The sequence below is a fragment of the Odocoileus virginianus genome, chromosome 28, assembly GCF_023699985.2.
Source record: "Odocoileus virginianus isolate 20LAN1187 ecotype Illinois chromosome 28, Ovbor_1.2, whole genome shotgun sequence".
Classification (NCBI taxonomy): domain Eukaryota; kingdom Metazoa; phylum Chordata; class Mammalia; order Artiodactyla; family Cervidae; genus Odocoileus; species Odocoileus virginianus.
Window position 1 is genome coordinate 16,139,379 of NC_069701.1, and position 22,677 is coordinate 16,162,055.

Sequence of the window (22,677 nt, forward strand, 5' to 3'; positions counted from 1 at the left end):
TACATGCACTCCCCATCCCAGTCCCCCCTCCCACCTCCCTCTCCACCCGATCCCTCTGGGTCTTCCCAGTGCACCAGCCCTGAGCACTTGTCTCATGTATCCAACCTGGGCTGGTGATCTGTTTCACCCTAGATAATATACATGTTTCAATGCTGTTCTCTTGAAACATCCCACCCTCGCCTTCTCCCAGAGTCCACAAGTCTGTTCTATACATCTGAATCTCTTTTTCTGTTTTGCATATAGGGTTATTGTTACCATCTTTCTAAAGTCCATATATATGTGTTCGTATACTGTAATGGTCTTTATCTTTCTGGCTTACTTCGCTCTGTATAATGGGCTCCAGTTTCATCCATCTCATTAGAACTGATTCAAATGAATTCTTTTTAATGGCTGAGTAATATTCCATGGTGTATTTGTACCACAGCTTCCTCATCCATTCGTCTGCTGATGGGCATCTAGGTTGCTTCCATGTCCTGGCTATTATAAACAGTGCTGCGATGAACATTGGGGTGCACGTGTCTCTTTCAGATCTGGTTTCCTTTGGCAAGTGGATTCTTAACCACTGAACCACCATTCACTCAGTTGTGTCCCCATAGCCTATAGCCCACCAGGCTCTTCTGCCTGTGGAATTCTTGCCCATGGAGTTCTCCAGGCAAGAATCCTAGAGTGGGTTGCCATATCCTTCTATTAGGAGATCTTCCTGACCCAGGGATCTAACCTGGGTCTCTTGCATTGCAGGTGGATTCTTTACCATCTGGGCCACCAGGGAAGCCCAGTAAATCATTTCTTAGTCTCTCTTGCCCTGGTACCGAGATCCAGGCCCAGGCCTTGGACCGACACTCAGACAATTAGATCTACCTGCCTTGGACTTCTGATCCGGATCTAGTGATCCAGAAACACAGAGCAAAAATTTTCTGGTGATAGCAGTGGTAGCTGCAGCACCCAATTTCTGGAGGCTTCAAAAACAGTGGCGCTGACATCAGTGTTGGAGTGCTCAGTGTTCATGGCGCAAGTTGCTGCAGCTCATGCCGAATGTGACTGCACGGTGGAAGAAAGGTACTTTTAATCCCAGAAGCATACATCTGGTTAGAAATTAATGACATCGGGAAGGCGTGAAAATGTTCTCATTCACGTTGCATTATTTGGATGTAACATACAGATTGAGAAAAACTTTCTCCCCCAAAGCATATATAGCTAATTTTTCAGAAATAGAACTTGAGAATACTTGGATCATTGAATCTTTTTTGAGATATTTCCCATGTTCCTGTTTTTGGTTAGCGGGGAGTAGAGCATCAAGGTAACAATAGCTTCTTTTGTTGCAGGAGAATGATCCATCTGTGAGACTGAAGATTGCATCATTGTTGGGTTTACTGTCAAAGACTGCAGGATTTTCACCAGACTGCATTATGGATGATGCCATTAATATCCTGCAGAATGAAAGTAAGTTGCAGTTTAAAAGCTGTAGAGGGAATTCCCAGGTGATCCAGTGATTAGGATATGCACTTCCACTGAAGGGGCAGGAGTTCCATCCCCGGTTGGGAAACTAAGATCCTCTATGCCTCGCTCTGCAACCAAATACATAAATAAAAGTTGTATAATTAGAGCAGAAATCTTTAGTTCCTTTTATATAGAGTGTAGAGCAAAGTTTTGTTGTATTGGTGGTTATTGAAAAGAAATTCGAGGATGATTCAGTAAAACCATGTACATATATTTACCTTAGAGTTAAAATACAGGTTTGTCCCTTAATAGCTATCATTTATTGACCTCTGCTAACAGCCATATACCTAAGGTAGTTTACATATGACATAAGATAGATACTATTGTCCTTATTTTATAGGTGGGGAAACTGAAGCTCAAAGAAGTTAACTGACTTGTTCAAGGTTATGAGTCTGTAACAGAGTTGATGTTTTGTTGAGTGTGCCTCCCATCCCAGCAGGGGGTTCCTGGGTGGCTCAGTGGTAAGAACCTGCCTTTACCGGCAGAAATGCAGGAGGCACAGATTCGATCCCTGGGTCGAGAGGATCCCCTGGAGAAGGGAATGGCTGCCCACTTCAGTACTCTTGCCTGGAGAATCCCATGCATGGAGGAGTCTGGTGGGCTACAGTTCATGGGGTTGCAGAGTCAGACATGGCTGAGCAACTGAGTACACACACCCATACCCCACACACCCCCCTGGTCATGGAGTCCTCCACCATTTAGTTCCTATATGTTGTTGCCTTTTCTATTTGTTCCTTGTTGATGTGCACTAAACTTCTCAGTGTTTAGGTAAAAAGGAAAACTGTTTCACCATAAGAATTTTTTTTTTAATTATATGTGTCTTGTTTTATTTATCTACAAGATTTTCTAATAGAGTTAGTGCCTCATTGCTTTGATACTTACTCTGAAATTAAATAAAAAGATCTTTTGCTGGTGTTTCCGATAATATTGTAGTTTTGTTTGAATTGGTCGTAATTGCAGAAAATAGTTTTATTTCATTTTAGGGTATCCATTTTAAATAAATACGACTATTTAAAATTGGACAACATTTTATTCTATAAACTGAGGAGGTTATGAGTGAACTCAAGAGATAATCTAAATTCACTTATTGTACAGCTAATGGTACAAATATAAATGGCCCATTGGTTGAAATTGAAAATATTTTTTGTTAGGAATAACTTTAAGTTTTAGTTGTATTGAATTTTGACCCCAGACTTATAATTCATAGGAAACAATCAAACCTTAAAAACTTTTTTTGATATTTATTGAAAGGCCAATGTAGTGATATTAAGGGAAAAATTTAAAAATATTCCTACTGCTACCATAAAACTATTTGTTTTACATATTATCTTTTACTTACATAAGTTTTATATGGTTGTACTTACAGTGAGTGTATTATTTTATCTTTTAGTATATTTACTTAACATTATATATAATTTTCTCATTTTTATACATTACCTTCATAAAAATTAGGGTGTTGATAATATATTACATACTAATAGATATTTCTTTACTCTTGTAGGTAGTGGCAAAAAAAATACTTCTTTTAAAAGCACCAAAGCAATTACATTGCCTCAATATCCTTTTTTTTTTACATGGAAAAAGTTCTTATATGAGCTATCCTTGGAAGAATTTCTTACTTTATGATTGGGGATTTCATAGAGTCATAGACTATTTGAGATATAAATGGCCTTCTAGTGATCATCTTGTCTAATTGCTGCAGTTTGCAGATGACAAGACTGTTAAGTCCCAGAGAGCTGAGATGAGTTGAAGTGACTTGGTCTAGCCAAAAGTGGTGACAGAACTGAGAGCTTAGTGTGGGGCTCTTTTATGGACTAAGATTTAACTAAAAACACTTCACCTCTGAAACAGAAACATTAAGACAGAGACTTAGTTTTAAATCAGAGCTCATTATAGCCAAACTATGCAGTATTCATGGAAATAGCTGTTTTACTTTAAGTATTCTAATGTTTCTTACTTAATTGTCTCTAAGAGATCTGGTCTAGGACTCTTCCTGGTTCCCTGTTCCTGGCCCACCTAGAGTCATAGAAGATAGAATTGGAAGGGACCATAAGTTTCATCTAATTCAAGCCCTTTATTTCAAGGCTGAGGAAGATGAACTCCAGGGAATTAAAGTGACTGCTGAAGTCACTTTGTATTTGCGGCTTAAAGTTAAGAGTTTCCCAATTATCAGTCTTAATATTACCAAATCCAAGACTGTGGTCTGCACTTTGGTTCAGAAGTCTTTAAGTTAAGTTCATCAAATGCCTAAATTTTATAATTCTTTGGCAAGCATTGCTTCTCTAGTACATGCTACACCACTAATGATAATGTCAAGCTTGTTTTAGAGGAGGTATAATTAACATACTGTGGGAGCAGAGGAGAGAATGGGATCAGTGCTGACTGATGGGCTCTAGAAAGGCTTAGTGAAAAGGTAGGTTTGGAAAGTCCAAATCCTCCAAATTTGGGGAAGAGTGGTACCAAGAAGGAACATGATGATAGAAGATAGAAGACTGGCAAAGTATAAGAGATGTTTGAAGAACTGAGTTGCTTGAGAGATCAATAGGAAGGAAGTAAGGGGCTTTTGGAAGAAAAACATTGGTAAAATGTTCTGAAGCCAAAGGGTAGCAGTCTTGAGTGCTGAGAATTTTAAATGTTATTTTGTAGGCAGTGGGTACCTAGTTCTCCTTGAACAAGGCATGAAGTGATCAAGTCTAGTTTTATAAGGATAATTTAGTGGTTGTGTGGAATTTGCTTTGATGAACTGGGTGGTTTAGAGAAGAAATGTGGAGGATTCATTTATTCTTGTGGCATTGTCCATCTAACCTGAAGTTACAATGTAGGCCTGGAACTCAGCAGAGAGACCAGGATTTAAGATTTAGATTAGATTTGTGATTTATTAGAGTCAAGAGTTAAGTTCAGGCCTTGCAGATGCCGCCACCGCGGAGCCTTCCTTGCTCTCTCGCTATGGTCAACCCCACCATGTTCTTTGACATCACTGTTGACAGCCAGCGCTTGGGCCACGTCTCTTTTGAGCTGTTTGCAGACAAAGTTCCAAAGACAGCAGAAAACTTTCGTGCTCTGAGCACTGTGGAGAAAGGATTTGGTTATAAAGGTTCCTGCTTTCACAGAATAATTCTGGGATTTATGTGCCAAGGGTGATGACTTCACACACCATAATGGTACTGGTGGCAAGTCCATCTGTGGTGAGAAATTTGATGATGAGAATTTCATCCTGAAGCATACAGGTCCTGGCATCTTGTCCATGGCAAATGCTAGCCCCAACACAAACGGTTCCCAGTTTTTCATCTGCACTGCCAAGACTGAGTGGTTGGATGGCAAGCATGTGGTCTTTAGCAAGGTGAAAGAGGGCATGAATACCTTGGAAGCCATGGAGTGCTTTGGGTCCAGGAATGGCAAGACCAGCAAGAAGATCACCATTGCTGACTGTGGACAAATCTAATAAATTTGACTTGTGTTTTACTTAACCACCAGACCATTCTGCTGTAGCCCAGGAGAGCACCCCTTCACCCCCATCTGCTTGAAATATCCCATAATCTTTGTGCTCTCATTACAGTTCTTTGGGTTCCATATTTTCCTTATCCCCCTCCAAGTTTAGCTGGATTGCAAAGTTAAATTTATGATTATGAAATAAAAACTAAACAATTAAAAAAAAAGTTAAGTTCAAAAAGGTCTAGCTGTCTTTTTATGGTTGTCATGCAGAATCATCTTTTTGAAGAAATAAATTTTAGAGCAGTATGGTGGTATTGATTTCTTCACCTTTCTTCTGTTTTCTCTTAGTACCTTTTTTTCTCTTTGTGACCTCTTTCATATTGGAGACTTACCTTTCCTTTTTTAATCTTTTCAACTTAAAAAAATTCTTATATTCTCATTGGAATATAATTGATTTACACTGTTGTGCTCGTTTTGTTTTGTTTCTCCATATTACTTGTTTGACTGGGCCAGATCTTGGTTGCTGCTTGCAGAATCTTCAGTCTTTATCAAGGCATGCCCCATCTTTTAGTTGCAGCATGTGGGATTTAGTTCCCTGACCAGGGGTTGGACCAGGCCCCGTGCTTTGGAAGCATGGAGGACCACCAGGGAAGTCCCCTACAGTGTTGTGTTTGTGGAGACTTTTCTTGATGATCTTTGGCTTTGCATTGAAGTTTAGGATAAGGCACTAAAAAGCTGATGGGGAGTTCTTTGTGAATGGATGGGGCTGTCAGCTGATAGGCTCCACTCTAACATGATCCTATGTGTCTCTGGAGGACTGTTAAATAGTAGTGTCTTCTGCTGTTTTTTGTGGTCCTGTCAACTTTTGACTCTCCTGCTGGGAGGACAGATGCCTGACTGCCATGTTTTTTTTTAGCCAAAGCAGCCAAAGAGTGTTAGGGAGGGAGTCTCATTTTCAGTATGTTGATTATCTCTTAAGCTCTTTATTATCAGTTCAGTTCAGTCCCTCAGTCGTGTCCAACACTTTGCGAACCCGTGGACTGCAGTACATCAGGCCTCCCTGTCCATCAACTCCCAGAGCTCACTCAAACTCATGTCCATTAAGTCAGTGATGCCATCCAACCATTTCATCCTCTGTTATCCCCTTCTCCTGCCTTCAATCTCTCCCAGCATCAGGGTCTTTTCCAGTGAGTCAGTTCTTCATATCAGGTGGCCAAAGTATTGGAGTTTCAGCTTCAGGATCAGTTCTTCCAATGAATATTCAGGACTAATTTCCTTTAGGATGGATTGGTTGGATCTCCTTGCAGTCCAGGGGACTCTCAAGAGTCTTCTCTAATACCACAGTTCAAAAGCATCAATTATTCCGCACTCAGCTTTCTTTATAAGCTGTCACATCCATACATGACTACTGGAAGAATCATAGCTTTGACTAGACGGACCTTTGTTGGCAAAGTAATGTCTCTGCTTTTCAATATGCTGTCTAGGTTGGTCATAGCTTTTCTTCCAAGGAGCAAGCGTTTTTTAATTTTTCATGGATGCAAGTCACCACCTGCAATGATTTTGGAGCCCCCCAAAATAAGGACTCTCACTGTTTCCATTATTTCCCCATCTATTTGCCATGAAGTGATGGGACCAGATGCCATGATCTTAGTTTTCTGAATGTTGAGTTTTAAGCCAGCTTTTTCACTCTCCTCTTTCACTTTCATCAAGAGGCTCTTTAGTTCTTTACTTTCTGCCATAGGGTGGTATCATCTGCATATCTGAGATGACATTATTAATAGTTCTCCTTGCAGTCTTGATTCCAGCTTGTGCTTCATCCAGCCTGGCATTTCTCATGATGTACTCTGCATAGAAGTTAAATAAGCAGGGTGACAATATACAGCCTTGACATACTCCTTTCCCGATTTGGAACCAGTCTGTTGTTCCACGTCCAGTTCTAACTGTTGCTTCTTGACCTGCATACGGATTTCTCAGGAGGCAGGTCAGGTGGTCTGGTATTCCGTCTCTTTAGAATTTTCCACACAGGTCAAAGGCTTTGGCATAGTCAGTAAAGCAGACATAGATGTTTTTCTGGAACTCTCTTGCTTTTTCGATGATTCAGCGGATCTTGACAATTTGATCTCTGTTTCCTCTGCCTTTTCTAAATCCAGCTTGAACATCTGAAGTTCATGGTTCATGTACTGTTGAAGCCTGGCTTGGAGAATTTTGAATATTACTTTGCTAGTGTATGAGATGAGTGCAGTTGTGCAGTAGCTTGAGTATTCTTAGTTGTGCAGTAGCTTGAGCCATTGCATTTCTTAGGGATTGGAATGAAAACTGACCTTTTCCAGTCCTGTGGCCCCTGCTGGGTTTTACAAATTTGCTGGCATATTGAGTGCAGCACTTTCACAGCATCATCTTTTAGGATTTGAAATAGCTCAACTGGAATTCCATCACTTCCACTAGCTTTGTTCATAGAGATGCTTCCTAACGCCCACTTGACTTCACATTCTAGGATGTCTGGCTCTAGGTGAGTGATCACATCATCGTGATTATCTGGGTCATGAAGATCTTTTTTGTATAGTTCTTCTGTGTATCCTTGCCACCTCTTCTTAATATCTTCTGCTTCTGTTAGGTCCATACCATTTCTGTCCTTTATTGTGCCCATCTTTGCATAAATGTTCCTTGGTATCTCTGATTTTCTTGAAGAGATCTCTAGTCTTTCCCATTCTGTTATTTCCCCTTATTTCTTTGCACTGATCACTGAGGAAGGTTTTCTTATCTCTCCTTGCTATTCTTTGGAACTCTGCACTCAAATGGGTATATCTTTCCTTTTCTCCTTTGCCTTTCACTTCTCTTCTTTTCATAGCTATTTGTAGGACCTCCTCAGACAACCATTTTGCATTTCTTTTTCTTGGGGATGGTCTTGATCCCTGTCTCCTGTACAATGTCATGAACCTCTATCCTTAGTTCTTCAGGCACTCTGTATATCAGATCTAATCCCTTGAATCTATTTGTCATTTCCACGGTATAATCGTAAGGAATTAGATTTAGTTCACACCTGAATGGTCTAGTGGGTTTTCTTACTTTCTTCAGTTTAAGTCTGAATTTGGCAATAAGGAGCTCAGGATCTGAGCCACAGTCAACTTCTGGTTTTGTTTTTGATGACTGTATAGAGCTTCTCTATGTTTGGCTGCAAAGAATATAATCAGTCTGATTTTGGTGTTGACCATCTGGTGATGTCCATGTGTAGAGTCTTCCCTTGTGTTGTTGGAAGAGGGTGTTTGCTGTGACCAGTGTGTTCTCTGTTAGCCTTTGCCCTGCTTCATTCTGTACTCCAAGGCCAAATTTGCCTGTTACTCCATGTACTTCTTGACTTCCTACTTGTGCATCCTAGTCCCCTGTAATGAAAAGACATCTTTTTTGGATGTTAGTTTAAGAAGGTATTTTAGGTCTTCATAGAACTCTTCAACTTCAGCTTCTTCAGTGTTACTGGTCGGGGCATAGGCTTGGATTAGTGTAATATGAATGGTTTGCCTTGGAAACGAACAGAGATCATTCTGTCGTTTTTGCAATTGCCTCCAAGTACTACATTTCAGACTCTTGTTGACTGTGATGGCTACTCCATTTCTTCGGGATTCTTGTCCACAGTAGTAGATAAAATGGTCATCTGAATTAAATTCACCCATTCCAGGCCAGTTAAGTTTGCTGATTATTTCTAAAGTGCCTATGTTCATTCTTGTGATCTCCTCTTTGAGCACTTTCAGTTTGCCTTGATTCACGGACCTAACATTCCAGGTTCCTATGCAGTATTGCTCTTTACAGCATTGGACTTCACTTCCATCACCAGTCTCATCCACAACTGGGTGTTGTTTTTGCTTTGGCTCTGTCTCTTCCTTCTTTCTCGAGTTATTTTTCTACTGATCTCTGGTAGCATATTGGGCACCTACCGACCTGAGTAGTTCATCTTTCAGTGTCCTATCTTTTTGCCTTTTCATACTGTTCATGGGGTTCTTGAGCCAAGGATACTGAAGTCCCTTCTCCAGTGGGCCACGTTTTGTCAGAACTCTCCTCCATGACCCGTCCATCTTGGGTAGAACTACATGACATGGCTCATAGTTTCATTGAGTTAGACAAGGCTGTGATCCATGTGGTCAGATTGGTTATGTTTATATTTATTATATATTATCTTTATTATATTTCCTTCCTTTCCTCACCTCGCATCTGCCAGATTAGATCCTTTCTGCCCTAATTTTTAGAGGAAAAAGCTCTACTTCAGTGGTTGATTAACTTGTTGTATAGCATAGGGAAGGAGGTGGCGGTCCAGCTACTTCTTATAGAAACTTTAAACAAATCCATGCCTCACTCCATTTTGGGGTGTTTTGTGGTTGTTTTTTTTTTTTTTCTTTTCTTTTATATCTATGATTCCTGAATCTTGCTTGGCATATGGCTGGAATTTATTTGCTCTGTTGTGACACCCTCCTCAGTAGGCATTTAGTATTAGATTTCTCAGTTTTGCCATAGACTTTTTCATTTGCTTGCCATCTCTGAAAAAATTTGACTTTTCTCATCTGCTTACTATTCTTCTTCTGTTTTCTTGTCCTTGTAAGTTTATACTTTTACAGTTTCTTTATATGTTAATGAGGTTTTAAGAAAAAATTAGTGATAAACAGAGGTGTTCAATCTAGTGTATCTTACTGGAAGTGTTTTTAAGAGGTGATTTTCCCAGTGTTTTATAAGCTTTTTTGTTTGTTTGTTTTAAGCTTTTTTTTTAAGCTTTAGTTGTTTATATATTATTATCATTTTTGACATTTGTTTCCCATCTATATTATGGATTTCTTAATGTTTTTCTTAAGTGGACAGTTATTTTTTTTTAGTTAAATAAAATTAAAGAGACTATATTAGTAATAGTAAAAGGAAATTAATGTCATCAGCATAGTAACTATAATTTTTATTTTGTTCTTTAAAATATATACATGCATACCTCTGAGATATGGCAGATTCTGTTCCAGATGATCACAGTAAATTAAATATTGCAGTAAAGCGAGTCACCTGAGTATTTGATTTCCCAGTGCAGATAAAAGTAATGTCTATACTACACTGTAGTTTATTGTGTGCAATAGCATTATGTCTAAGAAGAATGTACTACCTTAATACTGTACTGATAAAAAATGTTAACCATAATCTGAGCCTTTAGCAAGTAGTGATCTTTTTGCAATAGTGACATCAAAGATCATTGACTACAAATCACCATAACAAATAAAGTAATGAAAGTTTGACATACTGCAAGAATTACCAAAAGGTGACAAACATGAAGTGAGCAATGCTGTTGAAAAATGGTGCAGAAGACTTGCTTAATAAGCAGGATTGAGGAAAATCTTCAATTTATAAAAAATATAGTATCTACAAAGTGCAGTAAAATGAAGCACAATAAAACAAAGTATGTCTGTACAAGGTTATTATCATAAAAATTACTTTCTGCATGCCTCCTAGATCCTCTTGTATACCACTAGTGTAGAACCATAGAACCATATTTTGGAACAAAGAAGAGAATCTGGTTAAGGTGATTGATAGTGATGTCCTTGGACTTGTCTGTTTTCCCATTTATTAAGCATCCGTTGAGCATGTAACGAGGCATACTAGATTCTGCGAATACAAAGGTGAATGAAACATAGTCCTTGCCCTTAAGGATCTTTCCGTTTCCTGGTTTTGTCTGATATTCAAATAAGTATCATAAAGTTACGGTTTATGTAAAGGGTTCAGTGGAAACATGAACGAAGAAATGGTCAATATTTTTAGGGGAGGAGTGAAAAGCACCATACAGGAGGTGCTCTCTGGGGAGTGGGGCTGAGGATGGAGCAGGATGTAGGTGAAAGCATTCTCAGTAGGGAAGTGGGCCTGAGCAAAGATGGGGGACATGGAATCATAAGTAATTGGGGAAAAGGCAGCTAGGGAAACCTGAAAGAGATGAGGCTAATAAAGTAGGGCGAACTAGGCATCGTGGAGGGACTAGTATGTATATGTGTCCTGCTAAGGAATTTAGACTATTTTGAAGGCAGTGAAAAGCCTTTGAATTAGTCAAGCACTGAACATTTTTGGAGCACTATGTCACATCCTGTGGAGGACTCAAATTTTTAGACATGATCCCTTTAGGAACTTAGCTTTTAGTTGAGGGGAATCAAGAATCAAACAGCAGAACTCAGCTGACAAAAAATCTGCATTCTTTATACCCAAGTAAATTTAGTTTCTATAGTAATCTCCTTTTGAAATTCTAAAACCTAACTTTCCATCTTCCTTTCTAGAGTCTCATCAAGTCCTTGCTCAACTGTTGGACACTTTGCTTGCAATTGGCACTAAACTCCCAGAGAATCAAGCTATCCAGATGCGATTAGTTGATGTAGCCTGCAAGGTAAGAATATAATGGTTAGATACAGGGTTGCCTCTTTACTGAACAGTTTTGCATTATCTGGAGAAGTGACCTGAGCTGTCAGATCTGCTTACCTCCATCCTAAGTCTATAACTGAGAATTGCCAAAGACTCTTAAATAGCTTTAAGAACTGCTTCATTTTTTGTTTGTTTCTTGATGTTGGATTAGGAATAAAGTTGAGTAACTTGTTATAAAATGAACTTCCTCACTGTCCCAAAAGAAATGAAAATAATTACGGGAACTACCATGTATTCCATGTCTAACATATGCTCTCTCCTTATTATGGTACTATTTTTTTTTTTTCCATTTATTTTTATTAGTTGGAGGCTAATTTATGGTACTATTTTTTATCTTTTTGAAAGAAAAGTAATTTTATTCCTATGGTGTGTGCTCATTGTTAAAAACAAAGTTAACTAATACAGAAATAAAATAAGTGAAAGCCACTCCATCTTTCCCTCCTAGTCCCTCTTCTCAGGCATAACACCTGTAAACAGTTAGGAATTATGATACTTTCATTTGTTCCTCATAGTCCTTTAGGGAACTGCTGTTATATCTCTTTTACTAACATGGGAAATGAGGTTGAAGGAGTTTAGTTTGTCCACGTTTTCATACTTAGGAAGTTGCAGAACCAGGGCATAAACTCTTTTCTGATTCCAAAGCCAAATTCTTTTTAATTTGGAACTTTTAATTAGCTTCTTTTTGTGCATAGCACCAGCTCCTAAACCTTGTAGAATTGGCTTTACTTTTAATCTTTTTGATAAATTTGTTTTGAGAATATAAGGAGACAATGTGTTTAAATTGTGGAAGGGTTACATTCATGGAATTAGAAAATTATTTCTGAACCTCAGGAAAGAGTATTTCATTTATCTTAATAAACAATGACAACAACGAAAAAGCCTGCAACACTTTGAGAAGTACAGTATTAAAAGCTTAAGTGGAAGAAAACTAGGAATTACATGTTTGAGAGAATACGTACATCTTCCACGTGAGAGAATATAGGTATCTGGGAGGTTGTGCTTATGAGAGAGGTGTTTTACTTAGTGGATTAATCTGCTTGAAGCAATAGTTTCTTAAATTTGTTCTAAAGAAATCTTTAATTATAAAAATTTATACTCATGGAAATTTGGAAAGAAGTATAAAGAAAGAACTACACTCATAATTCACTATGTAAAGGCAACCATTATTAGCCTTTTGGTGTATCCTTTCTGACATTTTTTCTGTATACAGATTGTTTGCTTTCTTTTTCCTCATATAGCTGTAATCATATCCTATATTCAGTTTTGCTTTTTGACTAACGTAACAGAAGTATTTTCTTTATATTGTAAATGTTTTATAAATATTTTTAATGGATGCATGATATTTTGTCCAGTAATCAAACCATAGTTTGGCCTAACCATTCTCTTAATAGTGGACATTTATATTGTAGCCATTTTTTAAAATAGTAAATAATACCACACAGTGAATATGATTAGTCTAAAGTATTTCCTGTATCTAGGGTTATTTCCTAAACATACATTGTCACAGTAGAATTACTGGATGAAAGCATTTAGAATTTTTGTTTTTAAGGCTTTTGATACTTTTGGCAAATTATTTTCTACAGTATGCTAGTTTAAGCCTATCCACAGTATATGAGAGTGCATAATTTCACATATTATTCTAGCATTTGGATATTAATGTTTTAAAAGCAACGTAAACCTGTTAATTTGATAAGAAGGAAATGGTATTTCATTTAAAAATTTTCCCTATTTTTTCTTCATTTGTATGTCCTGTCTTCAGTTCAGTTCAGTTCAATCGCTCAGTTGTGTCTTACTGTTTGCAACCTCATGGCCTGCAGCACTCCAGGCCTCCCTGTCCATCACCAACTCCCAGAGTTTACTCAAACTCATGTCCATCGAGTCAGTGATGCCATCCAGCCATCTCATCCTCTGTCATCCCCTTCTCTTCTCACCTTCAATCTTGCCCAGCATCAGGATCTTTTCAGATGAGTCAATTCTTCTCATTAGGTGCCCAGAGTATTGGAGTTTCAGCTTTAGCATCAGTCCTTCCAATGAATATTCAGAACTGATTTCCTTTAGGATGGACTGGTTGGATCTCCTTGCCATCCAAGGGATTTTCAAGAATCTTCTCCAACACCACCATTCAAAAGCATCAATTCTTCGGCACTCAGCTTTCTTTATAGTCCAGCTCTCACATCTGTACATGAATACTGGAAGAACCATAGCTTTGACTAGACTGACCTTTGTTGGCAAAGTAGTGTCTCTGTTTTCAATATGTTCTGTAGGTTGGTCATAGCTTTTCTTCCAAGGAGCAAGCGTCTTTTAGTTTCATGGCTGCAGTCACTACCTGCAGGGATTTTGGAGCCCCCCAAAATAAAGACTCTCACTGTTTCCATTATTTCCCCATCTATTTGCCTTGAAGTGATGGGACCAGATGCCATGATCTTAGTTTTCTGAATGTTGAGTTTTAAGCCAGCTTTTTCAGTCTCCTCTTTCACTTTCTTCAAGAGGCTCTTTAGTTCTTCTTCACTTCCTGCCATGGGGGTCGTGTCATCTGCATATCTGAAGTTATTGATATTTCTCCCAGCAGTCTTGATTCCAGCTTGTGCTTCATCCAGCCTGGCATTTCTCATGATGTACTCTGCCTAGAAGTTAAATAAGATACAGCCTTGACGTACTCCTTTCCCGATTTGGAACCAGTCTATTGTTCCATATCCAGTTCTAACTATTGCTTCTTGACCTGCATACATATTTCTCAGGAGGCAGGTCAGGTGGTCTGGTATTCCCATCTCTTTAAGAATTTTCCACAGTTTGTTGTGATCCACATAAAGGTTTTGGCGTAGTCGGTAAAGCAGATGTTTTTTCTGGAACTCTTGTGCTTTTTCGATGATCCAACGGATGTTGGCAATTTGCTCTCTGGTTCTGTCTTGGGAATGAACTTTGCATGTTCTTTCTAGTTTCTCATATGGATTTTTTGTGCGTGCCTTCCCCATTTGTAGAGGCTCATAACTGGGTAGAAATCTGCCACAAGCTTTTGCAAATTCAAGTAAATAAAGGCTGTCTATGATTCATAACTATAGTTACTGTTTCTATTGCTTAATGCTATTTTGTCTGTGATTTTTGGCATATAGTGATCTTTGAGATATGATTCACATTAAAATAACATTCCCCCTTTTAATAGAAATAATGCAGAGTATGTTTTCCAGCTATAATGGAATTAAATTATATGAGTAACAGAAAAAAATTAGGAAAACCACAAATATGTGGAAACTAAACAACATGCTCCTGCTTAACCAGTGAGTCAGGAAATCAGCACGTAAATTAGTGAATACTTTGAGGTGAATGAATGCACTGCGTACCAAAACTGGGCTGCAGCTACTGCACGCTTAGAGGGAAATTTATGGCAATTAGTGTCCATAGTAAAAAAAGAAGAAAGATCTCATTCTAGTACCTTATTCTTTTACCTAAGATGCTGGGTAAAGAAGAGCACATTAAATATAAAAGCATGCAGAAGGAAGGAAGTAAGAAAGACTAGAGTGGAAATGAATGAAATCAAGAGTAGAAAAACAGTAGAGAAAAATCAAAGAAGCAAAAGCTTGTTCTTTGTAAATATCAACAAAATTGAGAAACCTTTATTTTTGGAAAGGAAAAAATGAGGGCTCAAAGTGCTAGAATCATAAATGAAAAGAGGCCATTTCTGCTGACCCGATAGAAATAAAAAGGATTATAAAAAAATACTATGAACGATTTTATGCCAATAAAAGAATGCACAAATTCCTACTAATTCCTACAAAGATACAAACTGCGAAAACTATCTCAAGAAGGAGTAGACAATCCAAATGTACTTATAACAAGTAATTAAATTAGTAATGAAAAAAACAAAAACTTACCTACAAAAAGAAGCTCAGGCCCAGATGGCTTTGAATCAAACATTTTAAATAAGAATTCATACCAATTCTTCACAGATTTTCCTAAGAAGTAGAAAAGAAGCAGCATTTCTCAACTGATTCTATGAGACTAGTATAACCTTAGTACCAAAACCAAACAGAAACATTTTAAGAAAAGCCAGATATGTTCTAGAGAACTTATTGGACAAGAAGCCGGTTAGGTTGTTATTGCACTAGGCTTCCCTTGTGGCTCAGATAGTAAAGGATGTTATTGTAGTAGCCTACATGAAAGGTTATTGTAGTTTGAATTAAAGTTATAGAAAGATGGGAAGATATGGATAGATTTGAGAAATATTTAGGAAGTAAGATTGGCAGGATTTGATAATTGGTGAAGGAATTGCTGAGGATATTTCCCATTTCCAGCTTACATGCCAGATTAGATGGAGGTGCCTTTCACTCAGAGAATTCTGGGAAAGCATTTGGTTGGGTGTGGGACAAAGTCCAAATAACCCAACAATTGCAAACTTACTAAAAAAAATTTTGAAAATAGTACAAGAGATTTCCATATACCCTTCTTTTTGACTCATCAGTCATTAACATTCTCCTGCATTTGCTTTATGATTCTCTCTCTATGTTGGGGGCTTCCCTGATAGCTCAGTTGGTAAAGAATCCGCTTGCAGTGAGGGAGACTGGATTCGATCCCTGAGTTAGGAAGATCCCCCGGAGAAGGGAAAGGCTACCCACTCCAGTGTTCTGGCCTGGAGAATTCCAAGGACTGTATAGTCCATGGGGTTGCAAAGAGTTGGACATGACTGAGCAACTTTCACTTTCACTCTCTCTATATATATTTTACTGAACCATTTAAGAGTAAATCGCAGACATTATGCTTCTTTTCCACTAAATACTTAAATTTTTATTTCTTAAGAAGGAGGAAATCATTTTTATAAACCAAGTTTTCAAAATCAAGAAATTTAACTCTGGATTTTGTCTGTTTCTTTTTTTGACTGCTTGGTCTGTGAGATCTTAGTTCCCCAACCAGGGATTGAACTCATGCGCCCTGCAGTGGAAACATGGAATCCTACACTGGACTGCCAGGGAATTCCCAGGAGATTTAACTTTGATATAATGCTAATCTGTAGTAGTATTAGACTTGATTCAAATTCTACCTATTGTCTTTTATATTATATTTTATATAAATTTTTCTTTTCTGGTCCAGAATCACACATTGCATTTAGTTTTCATGTCCCTGTTTTCTTTAATCTGGAAAGGTCCCTCAGGCTCTCTGTGTTTTTCATGACCTTAACTTTAGTATAAGTGTTTACTTTATAGAATGTCTTTTTAAGATGTTTATTTATTAATTTTATTTTTTGGCTGCACTGGGTCTTCATTGCTGCGTGTGGGCTTTCTCCAGTTGCAGCTTTCAGGCTCTAGAGAGCAAACTCAGTAGTTGTGGCACACACGCTTAGCCGCTCCACAATATGTAAGATCTTCCCAGACCAGGAATCAAACTGGTGTCCCTTGCATTGCAAGGCGGATTCTTAACCACTGGACCACCAGGAAATCCCTAGAATGTCTTTCAACCTGGATTTATCGGGCGTTTCCTCTGTTTAGATTCAAATTACATGTTTTGGTGGGAATAATACATAAATAATACTGTGTCCTCAGTGCATCATATCATAAGGTACACGCGAGGTCTGACTCATTATTGGTGTTAACTTTGATACTTGGTTAAGGTAGTGTCTGCCAGGTTTTTCATTGTAGAGTTATTTCCTCCTGTGATTAATGAGTAATTTGTGGGGAGATACTGTGAGATAATGTAAATGTCCTCTTCCCCATCAAACTTTTATTCTCTATTTTAGCAACTATTAATCTTGCTGAGTCATTTATAACTCTGATTATTGCAAAATGGTGATATTCTAACACTGTTATTCCATCTATATTTTTTATTTGGCATACTATTGTAAGAAAAGTTTTCCTTCCCTCTCTTCCCCTCCCTCCCTTTTTATCAATCTCCTATTTATTCAAAATATTATAATCTGTTCTATCATTATTTTTTGAAGTTCATATTGTTCCTTTGTATATTTTCAAAATATGAGATATGAATCTTTCATTTTTTTGTTTCATAGTAGGAAGAAAGTCATACTTCTGGGTATTCTTAACATCTCAAAGTTCATCTCTGTCAGTAATTATTATTCTGTCAGTAATCCTTTGAGGTACTGTGTGCTGTATTATGCTTAGTCACTCTTTGCAACCCCATGGACTGTAGCCCACCAGGCTCCTCTGTCCGTGGGATTCTCCAGGCAAGAGTAGTGGAGTGGGTTGCCCTGCCCTCCTCCAGGGATTTTCCTAACTCAAGGATTGAACTCAGGTCTCCCACACTGCAGGTGGATTCTTTACCATCTGAGTCACTAAGGAAGCCTAAGAATACTGGAGTGGGTAGCCTGTCCCTTCTCTAGGGGATCTTCCTGACCCAGGAGTCGAACAGGGTTCTCCTGCATTACAGGCATATTCTTCACTAGCTGAGCTATTGTGCAACTAATCCTCATTTGATAGATGATGAGATTTAAATTTGGCCAGGAAATTACTAAGTCTTCTGCAGAATCTGCATAACTGAAATTGGAGGTCTTCTACTTTTTTATTTGTGAAGATTTTTCTAGGAAATAAATGTCTTGTCATTTTTGTATGTATGGCTTCCTTAGAGCCTAGTTTAATTCTTTGTTTCTCTTTTTCTATCTCACCTCTTCTGGTCTCTCTGTTTCTCTTTTGTTCCTTTAATTCTGTGGCAAAAGTACCTTAAGCTCTTCAGGCAACAGAAGCACGGCAACATTTTAACATTTATCAAATACCACCTGAGCAAATATTGTGTGTTCTTTTGTTAGGAGAGGTTGTCTCTTAGAATAATTTCCATTGCTTGGTATGTTAAATTTTTATCTGTGCTTAAAAATAATCCATGTTGATGGGAATTCCTTGATGGGTCCAGTGGTTAGAACTCGGCACTTTCACTGTTGTGGCCCAGCTTCAATCCCTGGTTGGGTACTAAGATTATCATAAGCTGTGCAGTGCTCAGCAACCACCACCCCCCTCAACCCCCCCAAAAAAAGAAAGAAAAAAATCCATATTGAAACTGAATAAGTCAGTAAGTTATTTTTGTCTTATTTAACCTCATTCTTGGATTTTCTTGATATACTTAATCATTGATTTTTTATTCTTTAACAGTACTTTTAAACTGATTGGTTTAGCTTATTTTTGACGTGGATTAGTCTTATTGGGGATGTAGTTTGCTTACTCCATTAATATAGAAATGATGGTATTTTAATGGCCTAGGTATAGCATCAAAATAGCATCATCTGCAGAGCAGGCACTAGGCATCTATTAGTGATGATATCCGTGATGTAAGTAGTGACCTGTGGGGGAAGGATATCATAAAACTAATTGCTGCCCTAAGGGTGTGATTTAGACTTACCGTTTCTTTGAGGCTAACAGTCAGTGTGCAGTAACAGGCTGGTTATGCGTCAGTGTTGCCTTGGTTACCTTAATAGGAACTAGAAGACTTGAGTTTGTTGTTTGAAAATAAAATAAAGGATTTGTAATAATGGTAGCAACCTTCTAGGGGACGGTGATTCAGTTGACAGTTGAGTTATGACAAATGATGCTTCCATACTAAATAAAAATAGCTTATTAAAAAAATAAACAACATTGCTGTATTAACTGTGACAGTGTTACTGTCAGCTTCATATCTGGAAATTCTCTTCTCAGTTTCACTGTATCATTGTGTTGGATAATTTTGAGCATTGGGAACACTTAAGAGTGTTTATGTTTCACATTTCTTTAACCTAAATAACTTGGAGACATGAATTAACTCTGATCTCAAATGTTCTATTGAGTCATTTTTATAAGGAGACAGTCCCTCTCTGAGAGCCCCACCTTTCTGAACCTGCACTTCCTTACTGGATTTCCTTTGTTCTCTCCTCTTAGTAAGCCTGCCTGCCCTGCCCGCCCTCTTGTAGAACATAGCTTCTATGAGAATGTCTAGGTCCCATTTAGTTCAGGAGTCTTCTAGAGCATTCTGGTGTGAACCATCAACAGATGCTCAGTACCTTTCTGGACAGATTACCTCTTGTTGACAGCTATCACTAGAAGATGCATGCTTGTGTATTCCAGATCAGCAGACCTGGTTCATCCAGGTGGCCTACTTTATCTCTGATTCTTCTGTTTTCTATTTTTTGCCACCACCTGCCCTTTTCCCCAGCTGCTTCCCTTTTCTTAAGCAGGCTGGGTTTGTTTTAATTTAATTTTGGCTGCACTGGGTTTTCGTTTTTGTGTTGAGGCCTTCTCTAGTTGTGGCACGCAGCTCCTTACTGTTGGTTGTGGTGTGTGGGCTTCTCATTGCGGTGGTTTCTCTTATGGCAGAGCGTGGACTCTAGGCAGGCTTAGCAGTTGCCACACGCAGGCCCTCGAGTGTGTTGGCTTCCGTAGTATGGCGCAGGGGCTTGGTAGTCGTGGTGTGTGGGCCCTGGAGTGTAGACTCAGTGGTTGTAGCGCATGGGCTTAGTTGCCGTGTGGCCTGTGGAATCTTCCTGGCCAGGTATCGAACCCATGTCCCCTGCATTGACAGATGGATTCTTTTTTCTTAATTGTTTATTTGGTTGTGTTGGGTCTTAGTTGAGGCAGGTGGATCTTTTTGTTGCGGCACATGGAACCTACCCTTATGACGTCTGGTCTTGGTAGTTGTGGTACATGGACTTAATTCCCCCTCAGTATTCGGGATCTTAGTTCCCTGACCAGGGATTGAACCTACGCCCTTAGCATTGCAAGGTAGATTCTTAACCACTGGACCACCAGGGAAGTACTATTATTCCTTCTTTATAAATGAAGAAACTTAGACTCTTTTTTTTTTTTCCATTTATTTTTATTAGTTGGAGGCTAATTACTTTACAACATTGCAGTGGTTTTTGTCATACATTGAAATGAATTAGCCATGGATTTACATGTATTCCCCATCCCGGTCCCCCCCCCCCCCACCTCTCTCTCCACCCCATCCCTCTGGGTCTTCCCAGTGCACCAGGCCCGAACACTTGTCTCATGCATCCAACCTGGGCTGGTGATCTGTTTCACCCTAGATATACATGTTTCGATGCTGTTCTCTTGAAACATCTCACCCTCGCCTTCTCCCACAGAGTCCACAAGTCTGTTCTATACATCTGAGTCTCTTTTTCTTTTTTTGCATATAGGGTTATCGTTACTCTTGAGAGGTCCAGTGACTTGATCAGATATAGAGTCAGAACTGAAATTTGAAGCTAGGTCTTGTTTTTCAACTTATATATATATTTTATAATATGGAAATTTTCAAATTATTCTTTGCAGTTTTGGTGTAAATTTGACAATTATTTATATTTTGCAATCTTTTTCATCTTTTTTTCTCTCACTTTCTGTTGTAGCCTGCTGTAATATTTTAAAGTAAATCCCTGATATGTTATTTAAATCATACATAGTTCAGTATGTATCTCTAAATAATAATAACTGATATTTTTTAATATAGCCATGATGGAATTATTAAGTTATTCCACATCATCTCATACCAATTCATATTAAAATTTTCTTAACTGCATTAAATATCTTTTTTTATTTTTATTTATTTATTTTTTTGGTTTAGCATATGTTATATTTGGAGAGTCTCTTAAATTTCTTTTAATCAATATCAGTGCCCCATTTTTTTTTTCTTTAAATACCACAGTTTTATTGAAGAAACCAGATTGTTGGTCTTGTCGAATATCCTACATTCTGGATTTGTTTGATTGCTTACTTTTGATGTAAATGTTGACAGTGGGAACCCTTACAGATTGGTTTCTTTGTCTTTTTGATCTGACTCAGTTAGTCCTTGATATTTTCTTGCTTTTTGGCACAAGATGTCCCAACTTCTTCTTACATTATTTCTTGCCTAGTTTTGAGACTAGTCATTTCACTAAAGTCTTTTCAGTTCCTGTTACTGCATTATGCAAATAGTTTATTTCAATAGCAGTGGGATGATGAGAAGTGCTAAAAAAAGATGGACAGTACTAAGTGTTGACAAAGGTGTATCATATCTGGAACATTTACATATGACTGGTGAAAGTGTAAATTACTTAAATTGGTGCAGCCACTTTGGAATAGTATTTGGCAGTATCTTCTTAAGCTGAACATATACATTTTCTGTGACCCAGCAGTTTCTCTTCCAACTGTATATTCAACAGAAATGTGAAAAAGTATACCAAAAACCACATTCAAGAGTAGTTATAGTAACATTATATTTAGAATAACCCCAAACTGGAAATAGCCCAAATATCTATCAGCAGTAGAAAGGCTAAATGGATTATGGGGTATACACAAATGGAATACTTTATAGTAATGAGAATGAATCAACCATTGCTATGTGCCATACTATGGATGATTCTCACCAACATAATAGTAAGCAAAGGAAGCGTAGCATTATTTGATTTTATAAATGATAAAAATAGGCAAAATTTTGTGTTAGAAGTCAAGATAATGGTTACTTTAGTTGTTTTTTAATATTGCATTAGTATATCTCAATATTATAATTGATTTACAGTATTATATTAGTTTCAGGTATACAACACAGTGATTCAGTGTTTTTATTGTTGTATTGGTTGTTGCTGTTCAGTCACTAAGTCGTGTCTGACTGTTTGCAACCCCATGTGAACTGCCACACGCCAGACTCCCTTGTCCTTCACCATCTCCCAGAGTTTGCTCACACTCTTGTCCATCGAGTCAGTGATGCCATCCAACCATCTCTTCCTATGTCCTCAGTCTTTCCCAGCATCAGGTTCTTTCCCAATGAGTCAACTCTTTGCATCAGGTGGCCAAAGTATTAGAGCTTCAGCTTCAGCATCAGTCCTTCCAATGAATATTCAGAACTGATTTCCTTTAGGATGGACTGGTTGGATCTCCTTGCAGTCCAAGGGACTCTCAAGAGTCTTCTCCAGCACCACAGTTCAAAAGCATCAATTCTGTGGTGCTCAGCTTTCTTTGTAGTCCAACTCTCAAATCCATACATGACTACTGGAAAAACCATAGCTTTGACTATGTGCTAAGTTGCTTCAGTCGTGTCCGACTTTGCAACCCCATGAACTGTAGCCCACCAGGCTCCTCTGTCCATGGGGTTCTCCAGGCATGAATACTGGAGTGGGTTACCATTTCCTTCTCCAGGGACCTTTGTTGGCAAAGTGATGTCTCTGCTTTTTAATATGCTGTCTAGGTTTGTCATTGCTTTCCTTCCAGGGAGCAAACATCTTCTAATTTCATGGCTGTAGTTAATTTCCACAGTGGTTTTGGAGCCCAAGAAAATAAAATTAGTTACCTTTTTCACTTTTCCCCCTTCCATTTGCCATAAAGTGATGGATGCCATGATCTTAGTTTTTTGAATGCTGAGTTTTAAGCCAGCTTTTTCACTCTCCTTTTCCAC

The 22,677-nt window shown here is 38.2% G+C and overlaps 1 protein-coding gene and 1 pseudogene across 1 annotated transcript in view; both read left to right on the forward strand.

Annotated features, from left to right (window-relative positions):
* Positions 1-22,677, forward strand: part of INTS4 (integrator complex subunit 4) — a 98,935-nt gene that overhangs the window by 12,474 nt on the left and 63,784 nt on the right. The window contains exons 3-4 of the mRNA XM_020915159.2: positions 1,323-1,440; positions 11,211-11,317. Coding sequence (XP_020770818.2) covers positions 1,323-1,440; positions 11,211-11,317 — 225 coding nt within the window. The remainder of the gene's footprint in view (positions 1-1,322; positions 1,441-11,210; positions 11,318-22,677) is intronic.
* Positions 3,005-4,964, forward strand: LOC139031730 (peptidyl-prolyl cis-trans isomerase A pseudogene; annotated as a pseudogene).